Here is a 27,707-nt window from a genome sequence, read left to right as displayed (position 1 = left end):
GGGAATTGTTATCAAACAAATAGTACTCGCCGTCATTAACGCGGAAAGCAGTTGGTTGACTAGCCAGAAGCCTGCGCATGAGGAGGTAAGAAAGAAAAAAGATTTTCCTATATATCTGTCAGAAAGGGGTCAGAAAAGGACTAACGTAAACACTACGCACCGGAACCTGGTTGACTACCTAATTCGTAATCAAGATTTATGTTTTCCACTGGGTCTCCAGTCTCGGAGTCGACATTAAACCATTTGGCCGACTCGACCTCCAATAGTTGGTATTCAATTGTCCCATACTCTTAACGTACAAGAAGTCGCCTCCACCTGCAAGAAAGTGCTGACCTAACCTCGAGCACCTTGAATACTTTCGCCTCCTTTTCTTTTTTAAATTCCGGATCTGGAAAGGCCCCATCTCCTATCTCTTTAAGATCGACCTTATATCCTGGACGGAAGTTGTGTCCTGGGTAGGGAATGGAAAATGTGTGATTTTCAATGACCTGTAGCTGTTTTCCCCAAAATTCATCATAGAGGCCCTGCATGGTGTCAAACGTATGAACGCTGTCAAACCTGGGGTAATGGTAGAAGTTTGGTTTGGGATGGTAGTGCGAAGAATCACTCAATTGTGTTGCAAGTTGGAGGTGTATAAGGTTGTGTTTGTCTGTTGATCAGTGCTAGTGGAGCTTAAGAAAACTGCTACAAGAGGGTATCCCCATTACCTGGCCCACCACACGCAACGATGCATGCAGGCGAGAAAATCTTTTGAATACCTAGGGCTTGGCAGTAAACCCTTCCAGATACCATCTCCTAGGAAATAGTATCCAAAAGGTTTAACCATGCAGGTACTATGCTAAATACAGATGTAAAGCATAATGGAGCCATCATCCGATTCTTCAATTATTACCACACATATCCATTCTCTATCAGATGTCTCCTTCTGCTTTTGTATTCCCACACTAATGTTGGAGGCCGTAGCTGTTTAGTATACTTGCTGTTATCATTCTCCATTATCGCTCTCTGTCGTCCTTACCCGTAGCCATTAGAAGGTCATCACCTACGGCCATCGGAAGAAGGCTATTGTAGTTGGAAAGTACAAGTGTCCGGTAGAAGCTACGAGCATTAGAAAGAGGTCATTGTTATCCAGCGTCGTTGTTTGTCACTAGAAAACATGAAAGTCATCGGAAGGAAACAAGCTAGAAGTAGCAGATGCGTGAAGGCTAGGAAGCAGTGAGAGTTCTTTGAGAGGGTCTTTCCATTGTTAGCCTAGGAGTATGGAATAGAGAGGGAGACATGTGTGGAGGAGGATGGATATGTCTAGTGACTAGTGGAAGGAGTGGGGAGTGGTGGTTGATTTCTTATATACTCCTGCCGTTTCCCTTAGTTAGTCAAGTGCAAAACACATCTTTCTTCCTCTCCTAAATGTCTTGTTCTGCAATTGCCATATCCCATGTTCATTGAACGTGTCCCGCAGCATGCTCCACTAATTCGGGAATAGTGGAGCAAGGTGGTCGACTGCCATCAAACGGGACCATCATTGCAGGCTAGGGGCAGTAGGGCCAAGAGGCCTCCTGTTTCACCTGCGATGGTATCATCTGCTATCAACAGTGGCGAAGAGAGGTGCACCGTTTGAGCTGCTATTGGGACCATTAGTCTTAGTTTCATTCATCTCCCGATAATTGGATTTCATAGACCGGTGAGGTATTTCCCTTAGTGGATTCATTAGTCCATACTCAGCCACATATTCGCTTAGATCCACGGTGCAAATGTGTGCTGCAGGAACGTGAGGATACGCAATCTGTTCCAGGATCACCAAGTAGATCAAACAATGACTTCCTGCCCGTCCCCCAAATCCTGGAATGAGCACCATCGTGAGTGGTCCAAGATAGCTGTTCTCTCGGCATACCACCAGTCTCGGAATACCATGATACTGCAGTTGCGGTTTCTCCTGGCGCATCCTCTACCATACCACCCGGTGAAGTGGGGGCTTCTCATATGCTGCCCAAAGCCCCCATATTTAAACCATCCTCCAGTTAGCCTCCGCGGGTTGGCCATCTGAAAATCCGTTTTTCGTTTTAAGAAGATTTGATTCTGCACAAGCTCATATGGAAAGAGAGGCCGTTACCTGATGTCGAATTTTGTGGTGTTGGGTCCGGCTTTCTGATATTGCACTTTGCAGCCGTGATTTACGGTGCGGTATGGGGTTGATTACAATGCCGTCTGCGTAGTGTAGGAGTATAGGGAGGGTATGTTTCGAACAGTATTGGTGGTCTTGGCCAGTCGGATGGCCGTGGGTGTGGATGGCTTTTGTGAAGGACAATTCGAGCAAAGTTTAGTCGAACATTGACCGGGTGTGTTTGGCTAATGCCGTCTTCTCACGAAGGATCTGGCGGGCTATGCCGCCAGCTTTCATTTGTTAAAAACAGACGTACAGATATGAGAATGCGTTCTACGGCTGCTCCTAACTCGTGCGGAAATATAAATTACACGATAATTCAGCTTTCTGACCGTCAGGCTCTCTAACAACCAACTATCTATACCCATTCAAGATCGCCGCCATATCACGTTCGAGTTTTACAACCAGATAAATAGAGGGGATGATACGTACGAACCCAAAATACAAATGAAGAAAATGTCATAGCAATCATCACCACCCACGAAAGAGATAACCACCACATATGAACCTCAGGCTCAGCCATTATCAAATACAGGGCCATAGACCCAAACAGTGACGATGCTAACCCCAGTGGGGGCAGAAGGACAGCCGGGGTCTTGATAAGAGTACACGCATCACCACAGGGACTCATCCTCCGAACCAAGTCGATCATAAACCCTAGTGTCATCGTCCCGATAACCGTCTCCGCGGCAAGTGCATCGGCAGCAACTCCCTAGACTCATCACCATCGTCAAAGGCTGTGTGGTGGATGGTATCATAACAGCCATGCCTCGGGATGGTCAACAGCAGCTTAAAAACCGCATTGCCATCAGTGCTGATGCAGAATTCCCCAGTGAGATGGCATTTACCATCGTCATGAAAACATAGACCAGGCCCCACCCCCTCTTTCTAGCCACTAACTCGCAGAAGTGCCGTCCTCCACAGATTTCGTTATGAAGAAACTTGTAGTGTTCGTGAAAACGAAATGGGAGTATACATATAGGTTCATCTGTGCATGGGGGCTCATCTCGGGTTGGAATTATGAGCTCGTGGGGAATGCTGCAGTAGTTAGGGTCCCCGGTGAGGATCTTCATTGTCGAGGAGTGAGACATGACTCGAGCGGCGAGGTGCTGGAGGATTGCGAAGCCTGCGGAGTGGTTTTGGGGAGACTTAAATGCTTGTCAGGGTCTATAAAGCCACATCTGAAAGTAAAGAAGCAGATTGAGATAATGGCTTACCTTCTTGAATTACAAAGCTCTCTCAAAGATGCACTGGGGGAGAATACAACCGAAGTCAACATGGACGACCGAGAGAGCCTTAACGATCACCCCCACATTGCATCCTCCATCCTAGGTTAATTTAGATGTCCAAAGTATTCGTTCACTCCCACAAATGTCTCAACAGCAAAAAAAAAAAGAGAGAGAACCTCTTTCCCCCCTCGCCCGTATACTCGAGTACGGTAATCAATAGTATTCTAGTCTGGCTCCGAACAAGGAGATTTGTAGATCACACCCCATCACTCGAAATTCTTCAAGATTCCAATCCCGACTAAATCTCGGTTACACCCATCAAATCTCCGGACTCCGTGGTCCCTGCATCTACTATACGTACTCGTACATACTGGTGTAGATTCTCTCTCCGCCGCTACTGTATGATACCTCGAGCATTCTCGAGCCCCAAGTTTGGAAACCGATCACAAAGACCAGCAACCCATACGGAATTCCTTTCCCCTATCACGTTAAAGCTAGACAAAGAAGGTTTATTGTATCAAACAAACTGGCAGGTGCGCCAACCCCTCGCAGCCAAGCCCCCCTTTCTAGGCCTAACCATAAGTAGTTTAGCTCCCCTCCATATGGATACTTGTAACAACCGACCAACCCACCGGTCAAGCTGCTTCGGAGCTACGACACCGCAAGGGAAATAGCTGTAAATTTCCCCACACAAACAACCTATCGTTCAAATCTTTAAATTTTTTCTTCTTCTCAACCTCAAAACCTTGACGCTACGCACTAACCTATCGGTTACAATGGCTATCAGGTTGGTGTTGTTGCTCCTCTGTCACCGTAAACGTACAACTGATTTCATGGTGCCGGTGATGGGTTCAGGTACTTGATCCTGCTATCGAGGCAAGGGAAAGTGGTATGATATATTACCTTCCACCTCTATCCACCCCGAATAACAAGCTAACCCTCCCCAGCGTCTGGCAAAGTGGTTCACAACCCTCAGTTCCAAAGACAAATCCAAGACCATAAAAGACGTAATACAACTCGTCCTATCCCGACGCACAAAAATGTGTAATTTCCTCGAATATAAAGGTCCCCCCCTCTTCCCCCATCCCACCTTCTATCTTTACCTTCTCACAACGTCCAGACACAAAAGTAGTATACCGCCGCTATGCCTCCCTCTTCTTCGTTGCGGGGATCGACAGCTCGGACAACGAACTCATCACGCTAGAAATCGTGCACCGCTACGTCGAACAGATGGATAAGTACTATGGAAATGTGTGCGAGCTGGATATCATATTTAATTTTCAGAAGGCCTATTATATCCTTGATGAGTTGTTGATTGCTGGCGAGATGCAGGAGAGTAGTAAGAGGGGGCTATTGAAGTATATTGCACAGCAGGATGCGATCGAGGATACCGAGGGGGAGGAGGATAATATTTCTAGGATAATAGGGTGAAATGAGTGAATAGGAAATGAAGGGTTTTCTTTTATCTTATATCAATTCACTTCTTTCTTTCTTTTAGGATTTCCGGTGAGGGGGAGTCGTGGGTCTTTCGCGAGGGAGATGGGTGAATCTTTGTGTAATTTGTTCGGATACCGATTGAAGCCATATGTGGGGGCGTTGTTTGACGAGGGAGAATTTATTGGAGGGGTGTTGGAAATCGCCGATTACACTCTAGAGGTTTCCCTATAATCCATGTCTAAAGTATCGACTCTATTGAGCTAGAAAACGAAAACGTTGTTTAAAACGGATGGACATTGATACATATACTACTAGTACATCACCACCACTACTGCCTTTGATACGTAACCTTCACGACCTTGTCCCCCAAGGTCATTCCCCCAATTCCCTCCTTCGCCCCAATGGCGCCTTCCAGCTGCTCAAACTCCACAAACGCAATACCCTTTCTTCCGGGCACCATACGCACCTCCTTGAACCCATCGAACCGTCCGAATAGCGAAGTGAGGGTATCTGAATCCGTCTCGTCCGGTAGGTTTTGTAAAAACAACGTACTGTTGGGTGGAAGATACTCGTCGGGAATTTGTGGAGCTGCCGCAGGTGCCGTAGACTTGAGGCCCCCGGACTTCTTAGTAGCCTTCGCAGAATCCACTTGGGGAGCTGCCGTGGTGGATGCATGACGCTGGGATTCCAGAGCTGCCAATGCTTGTTTCCGTTCTGTATTTACATACATCAATGATTAGCCTCGCATAATCCTAAAATAAGCGGAAGAAGGGGATGGTGCAAGGACGGACCCCTCTCTGCAAGCCTCCGGCGCTTGTGGGCCTCAAACTCCTGGCTGTCTTCGCCGGCTTCTCGCTTGACGGTCGCATCGCTTCGGGACTTTGCAAAGGCCAGAACCATAGGTTTATCGAAGAGAGGGAATGCCTGGACTTCTTTGATAGCCTGCTCAGCCGCTTGGGGACTGTCAAAGACGACGAAGGCTTGTCCTTTGGCTTTCAGGTTCTTCTTCGCGACGAGGTCGATTATGGTTCCATATTGAGAGAAGATGGCTGTCAGGGACTGCTTGAGTAATGGAATCTTCACAGATTCTTCTAGGTTGCGGATCTGTTTCTGTCAGCGGCGGGGTACGTGGGATAGGGGGAGAGAGCGGTGGGAGCGTACGTAGACTCTATAGGTGAAATGAGGCGGGTTAGTTAGTTGAGGGATTGCTTAAAATGTGAGGAAAGGATGGGGGTAATTACGTGCTAGACGGAGTACCAGTATTCACAGTTGAAGTTGGGGATGCCATAATTTGTTCCTTTACCGTAGGTGTGATTCTCGTTCGAAATATCCGTTTGTGGAGTGTCGGAAGTCAATTCGTTGCAGACAGCTCCAAATCTCTGGACGAAATAGAGCTCCCTGAAGTGTAAAGTTGATGTGGTTACCCTCCCTTTCCAGGAAGCCGCCCAGCCAGGTTCACCCTCAACACAATTTACCCTGAGGGAATACCTCTTCCTTCTCTTTCACTCCTGCCTCATCAAAATCTCTCTAAGTTTATCACCAACACTCCCATCAAATATCGCGGCCCAATCAGCTCGTCCCTCTACCCAACTCTTTTCCTAAGTAGAGGAAGGGCTTTTTAGGAGCTGGCAGCAGTCTTGTTTTAACCCCCCATTCCCTCTGCGACTGAAACCTTGGACAATCGTGTAGTTTGCTACGCTCCGCCACGATTTCCTGTCTACATCCCGGGACCGGTTTCTGACTTTTGCGCAGCTGTTGAGGAGTCCAATGAAGCTGCGCTTGCACGAACGAACGACAATAACTTGGCAGTTCACCACTTCGATCGGGCCGACAAAGGCTTTTCGGAACCTAGGTCTCCAAGAAAACAGCACTCCATGGGACTCTCCGAGGGCCAATTGCACCACTGGTGTTCTTCGGGCTTGTCATTACCCTTACCTACCGTAGCTAACCCCATTGCCTACCTGAATGTTACCCCACAGCACATAACCAATCCACCCAATTTCCCAATTTCGGTTGCCTGTACTGTAGGCCGCCACCAAACTGGCACAGCCATTTGCTGTCTCTGTCGCCCCCAAGTGCTTGTCCTCTTCTAATGCAATACGGCTTCCGAAATCACACTTTGGTCTCAGCCGGAATCTCCCTAGTATCGCAAATTTACCGGAATCGAGAGAAAGAGTTGCAGATTGAGTACTTTGAAACCAATCTGGCCAAGAATCCCGAGGAAAGCAATAGGCCGGATTGGCTACGGGTTTAACATTAATGGGATTCGAACTGAAGTTATTTTTTCCCTAACCTTTAAAAAGCGAGTCAAGGATAGGTATCGTCTAGGGTTCTATGCCATACATCGCTCCTACAGTAAAGATGGACTACATTTACTCGAGTACTAGCGCCACCATAGCCTGGGCTGTAAGTAGCTATGGTGCAGGTCATCACAAGCTTTCGAGAGATATACTACGGTACCCATCTAATCCTAAACATTAGCAAACGTGGGCACCACGTTCCCTAACCCTTGATTCATGCGTTTTTACCACAGCTCGTTGTGAAACCGTAATCTCTCAGAATTACTTACTCACTCGAGTATAAGGGATAGGAATTATTCAGGATTACACCCCATACTGTACTCGGACTAGTACATAGTGCCGGTATTGCCTGAGACTGAAATTTGCCTATCGCAAGCCTCACCACTCCACAAAGGAATACCCCAATCCCGTTTCCAAATCAATTAGGCACAGATATCGTCGCATTGTACCCGAGTATGATACTCATATCCCGGTCAAATTATCAGAGGGGAGTGCTCCCAGCCAACAGGGCGATCGAAAACAAATGATGATGCCTCACAGTGAGCTTTTCCCCTTATCCAAGACCCCTCCATAGCTCATAAGAACACTATCATGATAGATTACCAAGGATCCCAATCATGGACTACCGCCGCATGAAGGACTTGAAGCGAGAATCGAGTCTCCCCTCATATCCAGTTTCAAGGCGGAAAAAATTTAGGCACCGGTCCCGAATCCGCCATGAAGTCCGAAATGAGTCACCTGCTGCCCACTGAGCAGTGCATCTAGCAACTTTGTAGGGCTGTCGATCATCTGAAATCCGGGCATGGCAAATCGGGAGCCTTGAGATATATCCACGTGTGAGGCATCTGCGTCCCTCGCTTAGCTGGCAGCCTATCAATATCCTGTTTGTTTGTTTTTTGGACAGTCTTTAAAGATGTTGCCTTGAGGGGGATGCAGGAGCGGTGCCGAGAGGTTGGTACCAGACCGAGTTTGACCTCTCGGCCGTATACGATAGTAGTAAGGGGGGTGGGTTGTGGCCTGGCTGCTGCCTAAGTCGCGAGTGATCCAATGTGAAGACTGCGGAAGGTTGTGTTCGAGAATGAGCAACAAAAGGGGTGATCCAACAAACACTTGGGTACCGGTATGTTACTGAAATTTGCCCAAGCCTTACCACCCCGAACCGTAGGGCGAGGGTTATCGTGTATCTCAAATCCAATACCAGTAGACATCATATCATACCCAACAAGACAAAGACTCTAGGGGTTCTTACAATAGAAGAAGCAATATCTTCAGACTCGAGGAGAGCAAGGACCACATTCAAGCTCTTCCCGTGGCGGCTAGCGTTTACCTTGCAGGATGTTGTGACACGCAACCAACCACAGGAGCCGCTTATAGGGGACGTGCTTACCCCCGAAATACCTATCCTCTCATATTACACCCCTCCCTCCTCCCTCCAACCCCCCCCCAGCAAACCTTTCGATAGAATTTCCTCCTTTTGCCCTGAAAGGGGAGATTGGCAATATGAGCGACTGGGGCCCAATTCGTCAGCTCAGTTGCGAGAGCTATACTTTGCCAAACGCCGAAGCAAACTCCCCAACAAGGCATCTCCCGCTGGAAATAATACAAGAGGTCTACTGGCATCTAACACCTAGCGAATATGATTCTGCACGACTAGTGTGCAAACGTTGGTTCAGAGCGTCACTTTCCTCTCCACTAATATTGTATTTCCTCCGCATTATGAATTTTCCAAGTAATATTCGGTCATTCTCCGAGTCAAAACTGCAGAGGTGGAAGCTTGGGGACCTAAGGCTGGTTTTTGCATTCGCTATCGATCAGTGGGGAGGGAGTAGGTTCAGAGCTTGCTACAGGAAGACCGACCTGAACCTATCCACGATTCTCCGGAATACGCATATCGACTCGGGGTACTCGTCTCGTGAGATAGAATTTCTCAACTTTTCTAAGAATCCGGGGGGGTATATGGGAATGGTCACCAGAACGGTCGAAGGCACTTCAAAGGTGCAGCGGACTTTGTGGATTCATGGGATTACTCCTATCGATCGCCCATCCGGGCCACCTATACTAGGGTTAGGGGGGTGGCATGAGGATAGTGGGCTGATTCCAATGTGGGGTGTCGATGAGCAGCCTGGAAAGTTGTATCTCACCATGGAGTTGAAAAAGTGCCCGGACCAACCTATAATAGGATTGGACATAGAGCCAGGTGGATCAGATCCAGGGATTATGAAGATACGAGTTAGATACCTGAATAGCCAGGAGAGCGTATCCTTCGACTGGCCACTGCAAATTGGACATACCAGGAGCGGGGACGAATCATATCTGGAGGGCAGCCCCTATGAGATACTTTGTAGAGGCCCGGGGATCACTTACCGAACGGGTCCCTACAGGCTTCCTGGATGCAATATCCCCTGCAATTCTGGACTTAATGTTTCGCAAAAGATGCTTCGAGCCTTATTCAGATCCCTCGGAGGTTCTCACAGCTGCAACGCTCCTCGAGAATCAATGAACCCCCCTTCGCGGCATGCTCCACGATTCTTACTTGGAAGCTTTAGTCCAGTGGCGAGGGCTGCCCAGGCCTTGTCTGAACTGCACGCAACCACGTATGTGACTCTCCCTCAGGCTGCTCCCATGTTTCACCATCCCGAAGTCACTCACGACCAAACATTACGACTCCCTCATGGCCATGTTATACCAAAGCCAAAGCCACCGATGCTACGCGAGAGGGTTGGGAAATTGTGCCGCAAAGTCATAATGCCGAACCCGGGACCGTTGAAGAGTCTGAAGATGTCAAATATGCCATTTTCGCGGACCGCGATGGCAATGATTGGAGACGACCCCGTGCGGCAAATGTGCCATAGGTTGGACATATCCTTAGGGAATGAAATTTGCACCGTTCTTGCAACTGCGAAGAACGGTATAATTATATACTCTCTATCTGGTCCAACGTTAGATATTGGGGGTGTTGAAGTTTTAGATGCTCGTTATAGTCTCGCACCCCCACCCCGGATGTCGGAAAAAGCCACAAGAATCACACACATTGCAATTGCCCCATGGCATGAGCATTGCTACTTCGGGCATGGGTTGAAATGGTGGAATATGTGGATTTGCGCTGGATATGATAATGGAGAGGTGTGGTTTTGGAAGGTGGACATGGAGAATCTACGCCAGAAAATACCTGCCCCCGGCTGTTTTGGACGCCACAACACAGATATTAGCCCAGCAACTTCAGATGCGAACGGGCTGTCTTCCTCTTCCAGCCCGATCTCAGCTTCGCCCCCGGGTTCGCTGTATCTGCCACTCCCGTACTTTGCACCCCGCGGCGAATGTCAATCGATGCCCCTCGGCGAGCTGGCTTACACGACAGGCAAGAAAGTCTGGCAAACCAAAGTGCATCTTCCGGTGGCTGGGTTTAAAAAGGCAGAATCCTGGATTATGGGATTTGTACCTGGCCTCATGAAGTTGAGCTTTATTGGCAGGGGGAAGATGGTGGCGACGGTGACAGAGAAGAATGTTGCGATATTTGATATGAGGCGTGGAGGGGGCTACGAGACTGGCTCCGTGAAGGGGATATTCCGTTGATTTTATCCCACGCACTAGACGGATTTTTTTGAGGTGGATGTCCGGGGGGGGAATCCGGGCGAGTGATGGTGGATGAAAGGGGAAGAGAAGAGGCAAGTCACCCGGAGGGGAAGTGGAATGGCTAACAAGTGTTGCTAACATTATTCATAGCAGCCATTAGTCTATCAAAAAAACGGTGTCCTACCATACAACCCCAAATAATCAAATAAACAACCTGTGAAGGAGAGATGCACGAACCCGGAAATAGGGGAGGAAACTAAAACGACGGGAAAACAAGACAACAACCAAGCAACCGCCAGAGAAGATACCTAGAAAACAAATCAGGAAATATAAAGTACAAATGTCACAAAACACTCCCCCTAACACATACTCTTCCACTCTCGCTCTTGTCTAATGATTAAGGATTGCCTCGTTCCGAATGTAACGACCATCCTCCTGTCTAATCTTCCCTCGGTGGCAAACACTTTCCACCATTGACCACGTAATCCTCCATCATCTTGAGCTCGCTCTCACATAGATAATCAAATTCGCCCGCGAGCTCGAACAAGGGATCGAGTCTCAGCGCTACCAAGCCCAGGTTCTGGCGCAAAAACATCATCGCATCGTCCCATCTACCGGCATACAGGGAGCACATTGAAAAGGAAAGTTCCCGCAGGGTGTTCTTATGCCGTAGCAAAAAGGCATATAATTCCTGATCCTCCATGTCAATGAAGCTGAAGCTGACCTTTTGCAGGCGCGGCCAGACATGTTTTGAGCCGAAGATTGTAGATAGCGGGATCGCCTCCCTCGCGCAGGAGATGCCGAATTGTAGCGTGAGGCTCTGCAAGTTCGGGCTCGAGGGGAGGATAACGTTGAATAACGGGGTCTTGATGAGATATTCTACCATGGAGTCCTCAATATCCATCTTCAACCCGAGCACTCGGCAGTTCTGGAAAACAGCACCAGCGCGTTCCAACCTCACTGTATTATCAAAGAACATCCTTGGGTCGACCTTCGCGTCGACGTAAAAGGTATCCAACTTACACCCGGCGTAATACACGGCGTCCAACAGTGCGGCGAAAGCCCTATAATGGTCCTTCGAACCGGAATAGCCATGCAATTCCGCCGACAACTCAATCCGGTAATTAAACCCCCCGTTACACCCCAGCGTTAGACTACTCTGACTAAGCCAGTAATCCCTATCCCGTTCGTTATTTTCCTTCATCAATACACCCCTCAACCGCGGAAGCCCCCTCACCGCCTCTCCCAGCATACTCGCCAAGTCCCCAGAAGTTTGCAACTTGGAGTACTGATCGACATGGTACGTGAGCAACCGAAACGCCTCCTGTATCCTCTGAGTGCTGCCGGAGATGTCGATGCCCTCGGCCTCCAAATGCCGGACGAAAGGTCCCCAGATCAAGTCCCGGATGGGTGGCAGGTTGAGAACGAGCTCGCGAACGTTGTGGGCCAAATGCGGGCGCTGGGAAATCTTGCAGAGCCGGGTGAGGCTTGGGTAGGAGGGGTGGAAGGAGATGGTGTGAAAGAGGAGCTCTGCACCCAGGATCGCAAAGGTCCTAGAAACGAGGCGGAGTGAGGCTACGTCTGTGCGTTTTGTGAGGTAGCTAACGATGTGGCGGGCGGTTTCCAGGGGGAGTTTGTCCATCGTTGATGTTGTCGCTGTTATGTACGTGTATGGGGGGCGTTGTCGTCGCTGGCATGAATAATAAGTATGGAAAACGTGTATGCCGGAGGAGCAGTACCGTACCGTAGCAGTCGACCGTACTCGAGTAGTAGTGCCGGTAGTAATGGTGTGTGTAGTGTAGTGTGGTGGTGGTGTAGTGGTGGCAGCAGTAGCAGCAGTAGCAAGTGGGTAACAGGTAATAGTGCAGTGTAAAGTATGGGGTAAAAGATTACGTAGCCAGAAGAGGGGGAGAGAGCTCCGGGCAGGTTTCCTTTTTTTGCTTTTACTGTATGGTGTACGGTAGGTAATGCAGTAGAGGACGGCTTTGGAATACCGCAACTATCTGCCCGTCTGTCTTGCTCTCAGAACAGGAAATAAAGCAACAACAAAAAAGGGAAAGGATCGGGAACAAGGATCAGTTCTCTTCCTCTCTCCTTCTCTCCCTCGACGTCAAGAAAAAAAGAAAGCAAGATTATAAGGTGAAAAGGTACAGCGGAATCAAAGTAAACAAACTCGACCGTCCGTGACGTACAGTGCTCCCATCAACCAAAAATCAAGCAAGCAAGCAAGCAAGGTGGGAGGAGCGTGAGGGTGAAGACGCGAAGAGAGAAAAGAAGAAGAGAAAAGGGAAAGACGTCAGAGAAGAGAAGACAGATATTCCCTACAGTGCCTTTCTTCCTTTCCTTACTTCCAGACAATAGCAGGAAAGAGGCCCCTTTTTCGGCCCAGCCCCCTTACTGATCCTCACATGATTTGCGAAACCCGCTGTAAGTATGAGTGGGAAAAAGAAAAAAATACAAAAAAAAAAAAAAGCAAAAACCGATCCCGATCGATTCGATGGGCGGAAGGTCGGTGAAGTCTGCTCGGTCTGTTGGGATGAGTGGTTGAATGAAGGAAGGGTGGAGGCCTGGAGCATGCTTTCTATTGCCTACTCGTAAGTTACGATTCTTTCTTTCTTTCTTTCTTTTTTGTCTGCTCTGCTATGATACAGGGGGTTATAGAGCTATCAGCGAGCGAGTGAGAATATGTGATACCATTCACAGGGACACCAAGCACTCTTCTTCAACTTCAGCTTCATCTTCATCTAATCTCCATCTCTCTTTCTCCCTCTTCTCTCTTTCTCTTTCTCTTTTCCCCCTTTTCCCTTTTCCATTTTTCCGTTCCCTTTCCTTTTCGCCCTTCCAACCCCGCCGTGATATATATATTAAAAAATAAAAAAAAGCTCATCACATCACATCGCATCACATCGACGGCGCCCCGCCCCGCCCTGTCATGCCCGCCCTGCCCTCCTCTAACCGTCAAGCATGCGATGCGCGATGCCCCCTTCTTCCATCGAGATTCCCAACAGGCAGGCGGCTGGAACAAAGTAAAAAAAGAAAAAAAAGAAAACAAAAAAAAAGAAAGGAAAACTAATAAATACCCGGATCGAATCGAATGAGTTGAATGACCGGTATCGGTTGGCGATTTGGAGTGTGTAGTTTTTCTTTTTTTTTTTTTCCTTTCTTTTTCTTGGTTTGTGCTCAGGTTCAGGGCAGGGTGTGGTGATGGTGGGAATCAGGGGATCGGATCGGGAGTGGGGAGATGTTTTAGGGTGGTTGTGGCTGTGTGTGTGCGTGTCTGTTGTGGCGGTGAATTCGGGGTGGGTGAAGTTTTGAGTTGGTTCGCCGGCGTTTCTTGAAATTTGGCGGGCGATGTTTGGTTTTGGTGCGGTTTGGGTTGTGGCTTGGTGGAATGGATTTTTATGGGTTTTGTGGGGTGTGGCGTTCGAGCACCGTACCATACGATGCCCGAGGGGGTTGCTCGGGGTGCACTGGACTGTTTGGTTTTGGTTTGGCTCGATGATCTACGATGTGCGATATGTGCGGGGTCACGAAATCGGGTCACGAGATCGGGGGGATGTGATGCAGTACTCGAGTACTTTAGACTGCGAGTGCTCTGCTCTTACTCGTATCATACATCCAACTACCAATATATCCCGGGGCTCTGGCCAACTTTTAAGACTACGGTACAGATCTATAACCCCCTCCTTCTCCCCTCCCCCCCTTCGAGTGTTTGATAAGCACGGTATTTATTAAGCAGAGCGCAGATGAGGTTTACCCGGGCGGCAGTATCGCATACCGTGCCCGGGCGGTCGGTTGCTCACCCTGTTACTCGGATGTCATCGAATAAGTCGAAAAGTAGCGAGGTTTTTCGCTGCGTACTCGGGAATGAACGGGTTTTTTTTTTTGCGGTGGCGAGAGAATCTGGATTTTGGCGGTTCAATCGCTACAGTAGCGACTTTCTGGCTCCTGGGGTGTGTCCGATGGTCAGCGATTCCCGGCGATGCGATCGCCACCACCTTTGATTTCACTGTCATCGCGAGCCAGGAGTTATGAGCAGTGGAGAGGAATTCGTGTTCGGGTTGTTTGCCGGGTTCCTCGGGGGCCATAGAAGAAACTCGGAGCTGCTTTTGCAGCCTGTGGATCGCCTTTACGCTATTTCCTTTCTCCTGACGGCAGGTCTCCAACGTTTCTTCGGCAATGGTTGTGCGTTTGAGAGCTGCGATATCCGGGATAAAGGAAGGAGGGGGGTGCAGATGCTGTCAGGGACTCGGAGGTGGGGTGTTGTCGGCCCGTGCGGTGGTGAGCTGTCGGGAAGGGGGGCGGTCTGGGGAATTTATTGGGTGGCCATTAAATTAACAACTTTAATGCTTTACTGATAGGATGAGGCTCCGTTGGTTCCTCCCGCAAGAGATATCACACAGTTCACCAGAATATTGCTAGTTCGAGTCTAAGATCTTGCTTACTCTCTAAACTTTGGCATTCCTCGATATAACCCCGCCCGCCAGCTTGGACGAACTTCTACAACCCGCCTTCACGCCTGGGGGGGGGATTACCGGCGTGCTCATGCAGGTGGGCGGCGTCAGCCACGGGGACCCGCGGGCAGCAAACCCTCTCCCTTGCAAGCGCACTCCTAAGCCCCACCGTATGATATCCCCCCCCGCGGCGTTCCCCTCAGCGCTCAGTAACCCTCAAATGGCAATGGCTACAATGCGCATCACAACCTCTACCCTCCTCCCACTCCTCCAAATCCCCTACTCCCTGGCCATCTCCCTGTTACAATTCCTCACCAGCCTCCCACCTCTCCTGTGCGTGATACACCACATCCCCTCCACCGCTCAGCTCTGCACGTGTGCCAACCAGCGGCCCGGCGCCTCCCTCAGCCCTTCAAAGCCCAATCATGTAATCACATCACCGAAGAAAGCATACCCGGAGCGGAACTCCAGGCTGTTGATTGCAGATTTGCCCTGATACGAGCGCCCATTTCGACGGATCACCGAAAGGGACCGGACGTGCATGTTTTGATAAGTAACACGGGGCACCCACACCCCTAGAGAACTTCCATAGGTCACCGGAGCGGGAGATGTGCGGTGGACGTGGATGAAGAATGCCTGGTCGATGAGAAACCCCGGCAGGTGGTGCGTCTATCCTCAAGGTAGCAAAGCGTTCTCCCTCCCCAGAAGGAGGACGAGAAACGGTGGGGGGGGGTAGCAACCCCGCTACCGTACTCCAGCAGCAGAAGCAGGAGCAAAAGAACAAGATCAAAGTCTATCCTAAAGGTCTCTTCAATATTCTCGGTTATCCGCTGCTTTCCCGTGCGACAGCCTTTATATACGCCTCCCACACCCCCACCCCCCTCAAGTAGATCCTTCGTAATCCAATCTAGTTCTCTGCGCTCCCCCGGCATGGAATCGGGTCTCGGCACGTACCATAGGGGTCCTGTATGCGACACTCAGACCAATACAATACACACAGAGGTTGTGGCTGGGCCGGTAGATGCCATCGATTGGTGTGGTGGAGATAAGGAAGGATGGAGGGGCGCGGGGTTCGGGTTTGAGGTTGTGCGAAGAACCAAGTGGATAGCGGGTCACTCGAGGAGTGAGAGGTTGTGATTTTGCAAGCGGGTGGGAGTGACAGGAAAGAAGTGGAGGGTGTAGCGCTTTTTGACCATTCAGTCGAATACCGTACCGTAGTATCTTGAATGACTGGCCCCGACGGAAGGAGAAATGATGAAATGCCCTCCCCTCCTGTAAGACAAAAAAAAAAGAAAAGCACGACTCTTACCCCTGAACATCTACAGTACCCGTGCGTCTTCACCCCCTTGAACACTTTCCGCGGATCTACTCGAGTAGGACAAATAATTCACACACAAGCTATGATAATATTATGATACTATCATATGATGGGCTGCCACCGCCCGAAGCAGCGGACAAAACGCCCACCCCAAGAATCTCCCCCCCCGTATATGCGGTATGTGGGAGAGGGCATGGGCCTTTCCGCACCTTACTCGTACTTGTACCTACAGTAAAACCCCCCCACATTCCGCCGGCCCGCTAATAAAAGCTCCGAATCAATCACGGTGCAGTTACAGTACCGGTACCATATCTGCACCTCCCGAGTGTATCCCGCATGCGCGGCAAGTTCCGTGTTGGCGGAAAGACGCTTCGTGAGGGAATGTTAACACTGGCGTTGGGTTATGGTGCTTTGTGGTGTACGGATGTGGAATTAATACTCAAGGATTTCTTCTGCTCGAGCACTCTAAAATATAGCAAAGGCGCAGATAACCATAATTCTGATCCACAATTCTGATAGTACGGTACGGTGCTCCAAAGATTCCCCGAACCTTCCTGGTTGTTTGCCTTGTTGAAAAGGATTAAAAACCTATCGTATATACACTACGCAAAGACCCCCCCCCGACCTTGTATCATAATAGTATAGTATAGTACAGTACCCGATCATGGTGCAACCCGGCTCGCTCTTTAAAAAGACCTCAAACTATCAAACGGCCTCCTCTCCTTCTCCTTCTCTCTCTTATTCCCAAAGTCCCCACCTCCTGTTCCACTTCTACTATTCTCTCCCTCCGCCCTCCTTCGGGCGGCCATCGATTTCCCGCGGTACGTACTACTCTTCTCTGGCGGTTTCGGTAGCCTGAATAGCGGGTCGTCGTCCAAGTCTATGATTTTCGAAAACGAAGTAGCTCTCGATTGTGGCGCTGAAGTGGTGTGATATGTAGAAGTGGTTGTAGTGCTGGAGAACGAGGTGGAGGAGGCAGAAATGAAGGGGGGAATTGAATCGCGACGCTCGCAGGGGAGGCGCTTTATTGGTTTGGCTTGGTTGGGGTTGTTGGCGAAGGAGGAGATGGAGGATAAGGGCGGTATGGAGGGCGTGCGGAAGGAGTGAACTGGAGCGTCGAGGTCGTCGTCTGAGGGTGTGTCTGTATCCGAGTCCTGCTCCTGCTTGATTTTGGGGCAAGAGCTGGCATTTCTGCCTTCTTTTTCCTTCTCTACAGGTATATCCTGGCTAATGATGGAAAGGGCGCCGGACGNNGCATCCGTGAACCCCGCCGCAGCTTTCGTCCCTCCCCCTCCCCCTCCCCCTCCTCTCCCCTTCCACCTCTCCCCCAGCCTCCCCTTGGCATACCCACTACTGCTACTCCTCCCACTCATCAACCTCCCTAAAGCCCCCTTGCCCCAACCCTCTTCATCCTCGTCACTACTACTACTCCCACCCCCGTCCAGTCCTAACGCAGCAACCCTCGCCCCCCTCCTGCCACGCATGATCGCCTCCCGGCTCATTCTTGTAACCCCATCCACAGGTCGGTGTATATCCTTGATCCGGTGCGCATTCTTGAGCGCAGCGGCGGCTTGTAAGCGGCTGTATTCCGCGCGGTGGAGGGAGCGTGTGTAGAGTTGAGCTGTTGTCAAGAGTTCGTCTTCTACCATTATGTATATGTCGTCCTGGGGGGTCATGTATTCGATTATTGCCTCGTCAAGGGCGGAGCCCTCTCTCCTGGGAGCATTGTGATGGGGTGGGGGGGTGGAGGGGTTGCGTTTGGGTTTTGTTTTCGGTGGTGGCGGTTTGGTGGACGGTTTTGACGAAGAGGAGGCGGAGGTGGGGGGGCGGTTTAGCGCCCAGGGGAGTGCTCGAGGCATGGTTTTCTCTCGCTGCGCTGCGTTCTACCGTGCTATGCTATGTGTTGTTGGTGTTGATGAGGCGCGGGGGGTTTATTGTTGCGCCTTCACCCTTATGGAGAGGTTGTATCATAATATTATCATAGACTACGTCAACGCCCTCCCCATAAAACGTCGGTCTAGGCCAATGCGGGTACCCTAATTAACCCTCATACCCACAACCTCCAATTCGCGCGCTTTTGCCCGGATGCAACAAGAAAAAAGAAGCACAAGCCTCCTCCACTGCTTCAACATCACAGGTTTATCCACACACACGCGCCCCATCCCGGGAAATTTGATATTTACTGTCCGCATACAAGAATACGGACAATCTACTGGTCTAAAGTCATACGATAGGTTGTCGAGCGAATGGGGGGGGACTGTCAGAATTGAGTCTTCAGACAGCTCATTGTGCTGCTGGGTGGGTAGGTTACTCTTGGAATGGATGGATGGATGGATAGAGGCGGGGAGGAGGAGGAGGAGGGAAAAATGGAGAAGGTGAGGGAAGGGAGAGGAGAGCGGAAGGGATTAAATGGTACGTACGTATGTGTGTGTGTGTGTAAGTGGGTAAGGCAGGGAGAAGATATGATATTATGATACTTGTATTTTAATGGAAAGAGGAGAGATTAGGGGAAGCTCTGCGCTGTTGTTATTGTTGTCGTTGTTGGCCTTGTGGTCAGTGGTACAGGAAGTACCGGTACGTACCGCGCACAAAGTAACTGATACTGTACTGTACTCGTACAATGCCGTATGATACTGTGTGCGAGCGCATTGTCATAAAGTATAACCCAGTGCGAGTGAGCATTGTGGGAAGAATGGGAGGGGGGGGGCACAGGACAAGGAAAGAGGATTACTTGCTAGAAAACACCTCAAGACAATCATCGAGTATGATGATACCTGTACCCCCCCATTCATCACCCACTGTCCCACGCTGACTTTAGCGAAGAGGAATGGAGGTTATACATATCATACAGAGAGAGAAGGGAAATAGGAAAGTGTACTCGTACAGTACCAATACATATACCTCAATACAATCCACCGCTGGCTGGTATCCCATACTCATGCCGGTGCCCGCGGACAAGAAAAAAATTTTCCCTTTCTTCTCTCCTTCGGAAAATTTTTTATATAACGACTCAGCCCAGCCCATTGCAGCGCGACCGACCTTGTCTGTCCAACCCATCCTGTCACTCCCACCATCCCAGACCTTACATACAACCTTACCCTGCCAACCGGTATTCTTACCATAATATCATACAAGTACAGTACCTATCATACCCGTGCGGTCCGTACCAAAGCCTATCATTGTTTCACCAACACCGCGTTTCCAATCTAATTCAGTCCAGCCCCGGCTTTCTCTCACTTTTTTCTTTTCTTTTCTTTCTTCTTTCCCTTTCTTTTTTCTCTCTCTTCATTTTCTCTCTCTCTTTCACTGTTGGTTGGATTTCCTTCGCTATTTTAACTCAACTGACAGACGCACACCTTTCCGCTCTCACCTCCTTGACTGCATACCCACCCACCTACCTACCTACCACCAACCTACCAACCTACCAACCTACCTGCCTGCCTGCCTGCCTGCATACATACATACATACATACATACATACATACGTCTGTCACTGCTCCTACAGCTTCATATTTATTTATTCTAATACCGGCATTTCGACACTTGGAAGAAAGGTTGAAACAATGGATCCAACGGCCATTTGCAGATGGTTGGAGAGTGTGTTTGTATACCCCTTTCCTTCCATCTTGCTTGCTTCGTCCCAGTGTTGGCTGACAGTTTTCACAGGATGGAAGCGCAAGGTGTGACGGGTGCCCTCCTGATCGATAGCTCTACGGGAATTTGCTTGGGAGGTTAGTTCTTCCGTTCCGATACACACTTTTTTCTCCCCCGCGCCCCCCCGCGAGGTGCTGACGATGGTGGTGGAACCGGTAGCGGCGGGTAAGGCCACTGAGGATGACGCGACTTTCTTAGCCGTTGCGTCACGGGGTGCGCTCGACGGGGAGGGTGTTGGGGCTGTCGCTTTTAAGGACAGGTTTGTTCTTTTCCCTTCTCCCTCCTCCTCCTCCTCCTACTCCTCCCCATTCTATTTCCCTTTCCTGCAGAGGAAAGTGTACAGTATCCATGCTTTGGAAGGAGGGTTGCTGATGACGAGGGCCATGTGAATGCTATAGTCGGGTTATGCTCAAGAAGGGAGACGGAGTCCTTGTTGCCGTGTTCAAGGACCTGTGAGGTATTATTATCATCATACATGGCGGCCGTAAACTGGGCGCTTGGTTTATATTTCCTTACTATCATTTCTCCTTTCTCTCTCAACTTTCACACACTCCTTGCCGTTTCCTTTGTCGGAGGGATAAATAGATGGTGCAACAAATAGATGGAATGGACTGGACTGGGCATTAATATCTCGTTTAATTTTTTCCTTACATTTTTACACTCTATCTTTAGATATTTCTTATAGGTGGAAGGAATTATTCTTATATGTCGGGGCGTTGGTGGTGGGATAAAATAGAATTAGAGGAATTATCGGGTAATAATGCTTTCCTGTTATATCTTACATTTTTTTTTTTTTTTTTTGACGGTTTTTCGTGATGGTATTTTGTGGGTGCGGTCACGCTGTGAAGGAATCTGGAAATTCCCGGTTCCTTGGGTTTTGGCTCGGGTGTCGTCAGACTGCAGATTTGGCTGATGTGGATCCGGGAGGGTGGCAGGCGTCTGGTGTGAAGGGGGGGGTTGTTGTGCTTTGCGTGGTGTTGGGAAAAGATATCACATTGATGGAAGGAAGGAATACTCGTCTACAGTACGAGTATAGAGTACATGGCGATACCCCCTCCCCACTTGAGAAAGAGCCTGAATTGCATTATAGTTTTCCTTTACTTAAGCTGTTGAGAGTACTGCACTGTACTCGTACCAGTACAGTGCCCTCCAGGCAGGTATTTTGGGGAGCTCTGCTGACATGCATATTATCGGTACAATCTCCTATCCTCCCCCCCCTAAAAAAAAAAAAAAAAAAAAAAGAGGAGAGACCCAACTTCCACACTTCTATCTCTAACCGGGATGATTATTTCTACTTCGACCTTTATCTGGCCTTCGTATCTGTTCGCTCTCGTTTTGATTTGATATATGCAAACTATGGCCAAGAGTACGAAAATGAATTTCTCTCTCTCTTTGTTGTTCGAGTTGGTTAGAGCCTCAAGTTCCCGAACGACAGATCTCTCCCTGTCCACCCGCACGGCTACTACACGGTACAAGTGGATCATGCAGTAAATACCGGTAGGTAAGCCTTGGCTCGAGCTTTTCCTGTCCCCCTCCCCTTCCTTTCTCCTTCTCGTCGTCAACCCGCGTCCATCTCACCACTGTCACCTCTACCACCATCACTACCAAAAACCCTCATAACAAACTACGGTGAGCAGTACCTTGAGATCTGCACCCTCCCTGGAATTTAAAGAGATGGTTCTGTTACTCCGCTTTCTGCGGATGCCGCGGCCAACGGTTTGTTTGTTTGTTTGAGTTTTCTCCGCTTTTTGCCCGTTGATGCTAATTTTTTGTAGCACTTCCTTGGACTTTTAGACCTCCAGCATGGAGCCGAGCTCATTCTTGTGTGTACTCTTTTCAATAAAATCTCCGGTTTGTACGGTATTATAGCCATGCTTGTAGGTACGTTATGCTCTCTTTTGCTCTCGTCCCTTCCCCTCCAGCCCCACACTTTGTCTAACTTGATGCCCGCGCAGGAGCCGAGATATCTACGCTGCAACTATCGATGTACTTTTACTCCCTTTTAATGTTCGGAGCGTTAATCTATACTCTCCCGAAACTCCATCAACGAAACCCCCTCGCCGCCATCACGTTTGCATACCTGTACCTGGCCGATTCTCTCATAAACGCCCTTTACACTCTCCTCTTTGGAATATCCTGGTTTTTGGTCTTGGCCTCGAAACACAACTCCGCTATCCACCCGATAAAGTCTGCTGGTGAGACGATGGATGACACCGCTGGCTTCACACCCTCTGAATTCAACGCTTCGGAAGTGGACGTTGTCGCCTACCCGAGTGCATCGGGCCAAGACACGGTGGTCATCGGTAGCGGCGAGGGAACTTCATTCCTGTCGTCTGGGGTGCTGCAGCCGGAGAGCTCGACCAGCATTCTTATCATTTCGGTGATATGGTTGATCAGGATTTACTTTGTGATCATTGTCATGGCGTTCGCGAGGGAGGTTGTTAGGGGCAGTGCCACTCCTGGGGAAGCACCGTTTACGGGCAGGAATTATGGAGAGGGGTGGCAAGGAGCTTTGGGGAGGGCGTTGGTGTCGTGCAATAGAGGGTATTGGGAGGGTAAGAGTGGGTGGACCCCCTTCGGGTCGAAGTTTAGGAGGAGTGTGGAGCCCGAGGATGGAAGGAGGAGGAGGGGAAGGGATTCTAGTGAGGGGAGGTCCTTACCCGTTTGATTGGATGGGGAAGATGGGGGACGGGCGGGGAGATGAATTTCCATAACGTGCGAATATCGATGCTGCATGCGGGACGGATAAATATCATACCGAATACTCATAAGCAAACAAAACGAACAAGCAAAAGCTGTCGTCTACTGTCGCTGTTCTTGGGTTATATCTGCATATCGCTCTTTTTCCCCTCCCCCCCTTTTTTTGGTCTATTATTTCCTTGGTTTATTGCTTTGTTTTTGCTCTGAACTGTACCTTTTGCTTGTTAGGAATCATTGGGGAGTGGGGGTTGGGGGGTCTTCACTAATGTATTGCGTCATGTTTTTATTCAGGCATTGCTGTTATTGAATTAGTGTAGTGCCTTCGTTCAAGATCAAGATGGGGGTGGGATTGGTTGGCGGGATATGAATGGACAGACAGATGGGCGGACAGGATAGGATCGAATGGGATGGGGGGTGGATTGGGTGTAACTTATATATCCTCGATGTAAAATACCAAGAGACGGAAGAGTAGCAGTAGGATAATACTGGTATGGAAATGAGATTCTTTTTATCGGATTGGGCAGCCGGTGAATTGCGCAATGGGAATTAGCTCCTTTTTTCTTTTTCTTTTTCTCCTTCCGGTTTTTGGTGTCCGTGTGAGTGCTCGGGTGCCTGTCCAATCACTCCTCTCGGGAGTAAATATCGCTCTATTCGAGTACTCGAGTACACGACTTCTGTTAAGTAGGTGTACAATACTGTACGGTACTTTACTGTACGGTACGGTACAATGAACAATTGACCCACAATCGATACCCCAACTCACCAATTCTCACTCGCCTACATCAAATTCCCTACAGACTAGGCCATTGGGGAGGGGGGCCGAGTAGTCCATCACATTACATTACAGAAAGTCCCGATATCGCGGGGACCTGTCGTGAAGTGCGCAGTTAGCGGTGGTGGGCCATACACAGCGACAAGTATAAGTTTAATCTAGGGAAGGGATCCGCGGGATTGGAGAGATTTAGAAACCTTTGGGGGGGGGGTTTCTTCTGGATCGGTTGTTGTGGCGTCTCGTATTTATCTCCTCGGGGGTGTAGGTGTGTCACATGTAGTGCGAGCTGGGGGGAAAAGATGAGGGAAGAGAAGAATGCTCGACTTGAGCATACCTTCGAGAAGGAAAGAGCAAGGGTCAAGGAATTGGTGAAGGAGGGAGGAAAGAAATATAGAAACAAATCCCGTCTCTTTATATACCATACCCTCATTCCACAGCCACAGATGTGTATCATACAGTGCCGCATATACTCTACTCGTCAGGTGCATAGAATATCGCCCACCCGCCGATATCCGTCCAGGGGACACAATTGCAGAAACGCATGGCGGGGCGAGATGGCCGTCCACCAACGAGAGAAAGGCAACGAGGAATCTCAAAAGTATCAAGCTCTTGAGCAAAGATTTATTTCGCATGATTGATACCGTTATCACAACTTCTCCCTGCTTCGCCCAGCCCAACCCCACTCAAGCGGGATCTCTCCATTCACAAGCCAACCGACCAAATCTCCATCCCGCTGGTTCAACACTACCAGCAGAATACTGCCATGAACGGCCCGACCCAACAAATCCCACGGTAGTGCGACCAACCGACCAACTAACCAGTCAACCAACAAAACAAGAATAAGAAAGAGAAAAAACTTGATTTTTTTTCCAAACACATACCGCAAAAACCGTCAAAATAAGATACCGGATGTCGCAAGCTAGAAAAAAAAAAAGGAAAAAGCAAAGCAAAAGTGGTAGTAACGACACATAATCGCCAAACAAGCACCGACAACGACCAACCCAGTAAGAGGATAAAAAATAAAAAAGGAGGAAAAAGACCTTGGAAAGGAAAGAAGAAAAAAAGGGAGAAAAAATAAATGTAAGAGCAAGGGAGAGCGTTATCAGAACTGAAGTATGGTTACATGGCACTAAAGACATGATGGAGCAAACGGGTGAGACCTCATCAACAGTGGGGGGATTGAAAAGAAAAAGACAAGACGATGGAATTAACCAAGGAAATGCGCGTGATACGAGTGTAGAGAGAAACGAGACCGGTCAGGGAAAAAGAGATAATGATAGGGAAACCGAGGTAAAGTGGGCATTTTCATACGGGATGGTATGAAATGTAGGTTGGTGGGCAGCAGAATAGTATTTTAGCCTGACTACTGCACGGCAGCTGGGGAGCAGTAGTTGGCAAAGCTAACGAAGTTGGCGGTGCAGTGGCTCACCGGGGAACCTTGGGTTTCCAGGACCGTGGGGATGCTGAGGGTGCTTCAGACCATCATGGGGAAATCCAAATGGAGGTCCATGCATACCCATGGGGGGCCCATGGGGTTCAGCATGGGGGTGGTGGAATGGAATATGGTAGCCTTGTGATGGGGGCCCATTCATTTGCGGAGGCGGGGGCGGAGGTGGATGGCTGTTCAAACCGTTCATCCCGTTCATCCCAAAGAACGGAGGAGGAGGCCCAAAATTTGGAGGCATGCTGAGAGGAGGAGGGCCCAACGCGAACGGCATTGGCGGAGGCCCGTTAACACCAGGGGGTGGACCAAGGAAGGGGGGTGGGGGCGGAGGACCTTGGTGATGCTGCTGCTGATGTTGGGGTCTGGGGAATCCGGGTGGTGGTGCTACCTGACGGTGATTTTGGGGAGGGGGTTGTTGTGGCTGCTGCTGTTGTTGTGATAGTTGCTGCTGCTGCTGATGGTGATGATTCCAACCGCCAGGAGGGCCATGCTGTTCTATGAGAGGAGGGCCCCTAGGAAGAATAGGACTTGTGGACTCCTGGCTGGAACGCTGCCTAAAAGCGGTGATGGCAGGGTCATCAAATGCTGGTGAAAGTGGATTGTTCTTTGCTCTTTGAAAGTTGTGAGGACTGGTTGATATTGGAGGAGGCGGGGGCATCTGAGACGGACCGCCATACGAAGTGTGCAGTGGAGGCGGGGGAGGGGGACCTTGGGCTTGATTTTGTTGCGGCTGATGGGACTGATGCATGAGACGCATCAAAAAGTCCGCATTAGCGTCCCGATGAGGGGGGGAAGTAACGGGTGTCTGTTGAGAGTGCGGTGGGGGTGGATGCGAGGCCATCATTGAGGCTAGTGGGGAAACACTAGGCTGTGGTGGGCGGGACATCCCGGGAGATGGAACAGAAACTGGTTCTGAACTTCCAAGGCTGACACCGCTCAGGATCTTCAGTATACGCTGGAAACCTTCCTTGTCCTCGGAGGAGGACTCATTAGCTGGAGTAGGAATTTTGGTAGCAACAGGAGGCTCTGGGATGTCCGGTGAGATAGGCTCTTGAGGGGCGAAGAAAGAAGTAAAGCGAGACTTGACGGCAGCTTTGGTCTCCGGACGCGCATTTCCCAAGATGTCCTGTTCGGGGCTCTTGCTAGAGCTCGGAGCACCCCAAAGACCAAAGAACCTGTCAACCCCATTCTCCACAACTGCCGGGGCTGTTGCCGGCTCTGTGCTGTGTTAGCGTATATGCACTCTTTAAATTCAGTAATGGGGTTAACCTTCGATGGCGAAATGAGTATCTTTAGTTTCCTTCGGACTCTGTTGATCACCTTTAGGCTCCTTGGGGAATTTGTCTTGCCCCACCAGTTCCCCTGGCGCTTGAACCTTAATCTTCTTTTCTTCTGGTGCATTGCTTGCCTTCATCCTCTCCTTCCAACGTTGAAATTCCTCCATTGAATGCACAGTCTTACTATCGCCGGTTTTGTCTTCATTGCCTGGACCTGAATCCATCCATTCGGGGTCCTTCTCGTTTCTGTTGCTACTGCTGTTATAACGGTGGTGGTCGCGGTCACGGTAATGGTCGCGGTCTCCTCCCCTGTCGGTACCACGATCTTCGAGCAACCAGCTTGCCTCATCCCTCCTCCCCCTTGGACGATGTTCACGTTCTCTACCGAAATTGTCGTATTTGGGCGGACGGTCCTTATCCCATGGATTTTCCCTCTTTCCCCTATCACCAGCACCACGGAAACGATCACCGTCCTCCGCCCCAAAGCTCTTGCGAGGTTGGCGGGACACACTAGTCCAACCTTCAGCATCGTCTCTACCGAAGCCTCGTTTAGTATGGTCCCCGCGCAAGCTACTGCGTTCAGGACGATCTTTGTCCATCTCTTTGCCAAGCCTAATACCCCCACCCATTCTAAACCGTTCGAAACGGGAGCTTTCACGATCTTCATCAATAACTGGCGAGGCTAAAGAAGTAGTGTGGGAATCGTGGTCAAACTTTCCGGAAGGTATTCGAGTGGACGAGGATGCGAACATCATCTTGGGCGGACCAAGTATAATGTCATCAGCAACTGTAAGCAAACCAATATTTTAGCTTTGAACTCGAGATGTGGTGACAGATAGGACACATACGTGAGGGGCGAGAGAGATGACGAGTTTCGAACAGAGATTGCCGGCGAGTCGACGTCATACCGCTGGGGAAAGTTAGGCCCAAGCGGACAGCATGCTTTAGGGGGCACTTACATTTTGGCCCCGTCTTCATGGCTGGCTAAGAGGCTGTCTCCATCCGCGCGCGACCGTGTAGTCTGTGGCCTAATAGTAGGGGTGGTTCTTATAGGGCAAGTCAGCCTGGGCATCTCAAGGTTTACTGCAGAAGCTGCGCTGCAGCAGGCAGCAAACACGAAGAAACATAAGGGAAAGCTCACCCCATCCATTCTTCAATTGGAGGAAGACCAGCAGGTTTCTGGACTAAGGGTGAATCTCGGAGAAGCAATAGTTCCTCGATCTCGTACCGACGGAGGACTGGAGATTCCATGACCGATGACCGGCGGTATTGGGGTTCGTGATGTTTGTGTGGAGTGAAATGACAGGCGATGAGAGTAAAAGAATGCTGTGACAAGAAAGATAAAGCAGCGTAAGGTTTGTACTTGTGTTCGGGGGAGTAGAGGACCA

The 27,707-nt window shown here is 49.7% G+C and overlaps 9 protein-coding genes; 4 read left to right on the top strand and 5 right to left on the bottom strand.

The window, feature by feature from the left end:
- Positions 1-4,093: 4,093 nt before the first annotated feature.
- Positions 4,094-5,111, top strand: GSTUM_00010029001 (uncharacterized protein). XM_002841024.2 has 4 exons: positions 4,094-4,177; positions 4,246-4,279; positions 4,338-4,455; positions 4,511-5,111. The coding sequence occupies exons 1-4, from the start codon at positions 4,167-4,169 to the stop codon at positions 4,819-4,821; spliced, it is 474 nt and encodes a 157-aa protein (XP_002841070.1). The 5' UTR covers positions 4,094-4,166; the 3' UTR covers positions 4,822-5,111.
- GSTUM_00010028001 (uncharacterized protein) lies at positions 5,110-6,160 on the bottom strand. XM_002841023.2 has 3 exons: positions 6,069-6,160; positions 5,619-5,937; positions 5,110-5,541 (listed from the first exon to the last, which is right to left on the bottom strand). Exons 2-3 carry the CDS (start codon positions 5,725-5,727, stop codon positions 5,156-5,158), a joined length of 495 nt encoding a protein of 164 aa, XP_002841069.1. The 5' UTR covers positions 5,728-5,937; positions 6,069-6,160; the 3' UTR covers positions 5,110-5,155.
- Positions 6,161-10,818: 4,658 nt separating this feature from the next.
- Positions 10,819-13,044, bottom strand: GSTUM_00010027001 (uncharacterized protein). XM_002841022.2 has 1 exon: positions 10,819-13,044. Exon 1 carries the CDS (start codon positions 12,340-12,342, stop codon positions 11,140-11,142), a length of 1,203 nt encoding a protein of 400 aa, XP_002841068.1. The 5' UTR covers positions 12,343-13,044; the 3' UTR covers positions 10,819-11,139.
- Positions 13,045-15,245: 2,201 nt separating this feature from the next.
- GSTUM_00010026001 (uncharacterized protein) lies at positions 15,246-16,366 on the top strand (the record flags this gene model as incomplete). XM_002841021.2 has 1 exon in its annotated part: positions 15,246-16,366. The coding sequence occupies one exon, from the start codon at positions 15,246-15,248 to the stop codon at positions 15,648-15,650; it is 405 nt and encodes a 134-aa protein (XP_002841067.1). The 3' UTR covers positions 15,651-16,366.
- A 616-nt stretch (positions 16,367-16,982) lies between these two features.
- Positions 16,983-19,418, bottom strand: GSTUM_00010025001 (uncharacterized protein). XM_002841020.2 has 3 exons: positions 19,357-19,418; positions 18,893-19,270; positions 16,983-18,744 (listed from the first exon to the last, which is right to left on the bottom strand). The coding sequence occupies exon 3, from the start codon at positions 18,329-18,331 to the stop codon at positions 17,159-17,161; it is 1,173 nt and encodes a 390-aa protein (XP_002841066.1). The 5' UTR covers positions 18,332-18,744; positions 18,893-19,270; positions 19,357-19,418; the 3' UTR covers positions 16,983-17,158.
- A 108-nt stretch (positions 19,419-19,526) lies between these two features.
- Positions 19,527-21,345, top strand: GSTUM_00010024001 (uncharacterized protein). XM_002841019.2 has 4 exons: positions 19,527-20,073; positions 20,139-20,203; positions 20,286-20,385; positions 20,525-21,345. The coding sequence occupies exons 1-4, from the start codon at positions 20,036-20,038 to the stop codon at positions 20,580-20,582; spliced, it is 261 nt and encodes an 86-aa protein (XP_002841065.1). The 5' UTR covers positions 19,527-20,035; the 3' UTR covers positions 20,583-21,345.
- Positions 21,346-21,546: 201 nt separating this feature from the next.
- On the top strand, positions 21,547-23,343 carry GSTUM_00010023001 (uncharacterized protein). XM_002841018.2 has 3 exons: positions 21,547-21,842; positions 21,902-22,007; positions 22,082-23,343. The coding sequence occupies exons 1-3, from the start codon at positions 21,801-21,803 to the stop codon at positions 22,792-22,794; spliced, it is 861 nt and encodes a 286-aa protein (XP_002841064.1). The 5' UTR covers positions 21,547-21,800; the 3' UTR covers positions 22,795-23,343.
- A 1,016-nt stretch (positions 23,344-24,359) lies between these two features.
- On the bottom strand, positions 24,360-27,225 carry GSTUM_00010022001 (uncharacterized protein; the record flags this gene model as incomplete). XM_002841017.2 has 4 exons in its annotated part: positions 24,360-26,260; positions 26,312-26,533; positions 26,639-27,106; positions 27,168-27,225. 4 exons carry the CDS (start codon positions 27,223-27,225, stop codon positions 24,999-25,001), a joined length of 2,010 nt encoding a protein of 669 aa, XP_002841063.1. The 3' UTR covers positions 24,360-24,998.
- A 231-nt stretch (positions 27,226-27,456) lies between these two features.
- On the bottom strand, positions 27,457-27,570 carry GSTUM_00010021001 (uncharacterized protein; the record flags this gene model as incomplete). Its single annotated transcript, XM_002841016.1, has 1 exon — positions 27,457-27,570. One exon carries the CDS (start codon positions 27,568-27,570, stop codon positions 27,457-27,459), a length of 114 nt encoding a protein of 37 aa, XP_002841062.1.
- Between the last annotated feature and the right edge of the window lie 137 nt (positions 27,571-27,707).

Source organism: Tuber melanosporum, assembly GCF_000151645.1.
Source record: "Tuber melanosporum whole genome shotgun sequence assembly, scaffold_65, strain Mel28".
NCBI lineage: Eukaryota > Fungi > Ascomycota > Pezizomycetes > Pezizales > Tuberaceae > Tuber > Tuber melanosporum.
Note: the sequence above shows the minus strand (reverse complement) of the source record. Positions and strands in the feature narration are given on the sequence as shown.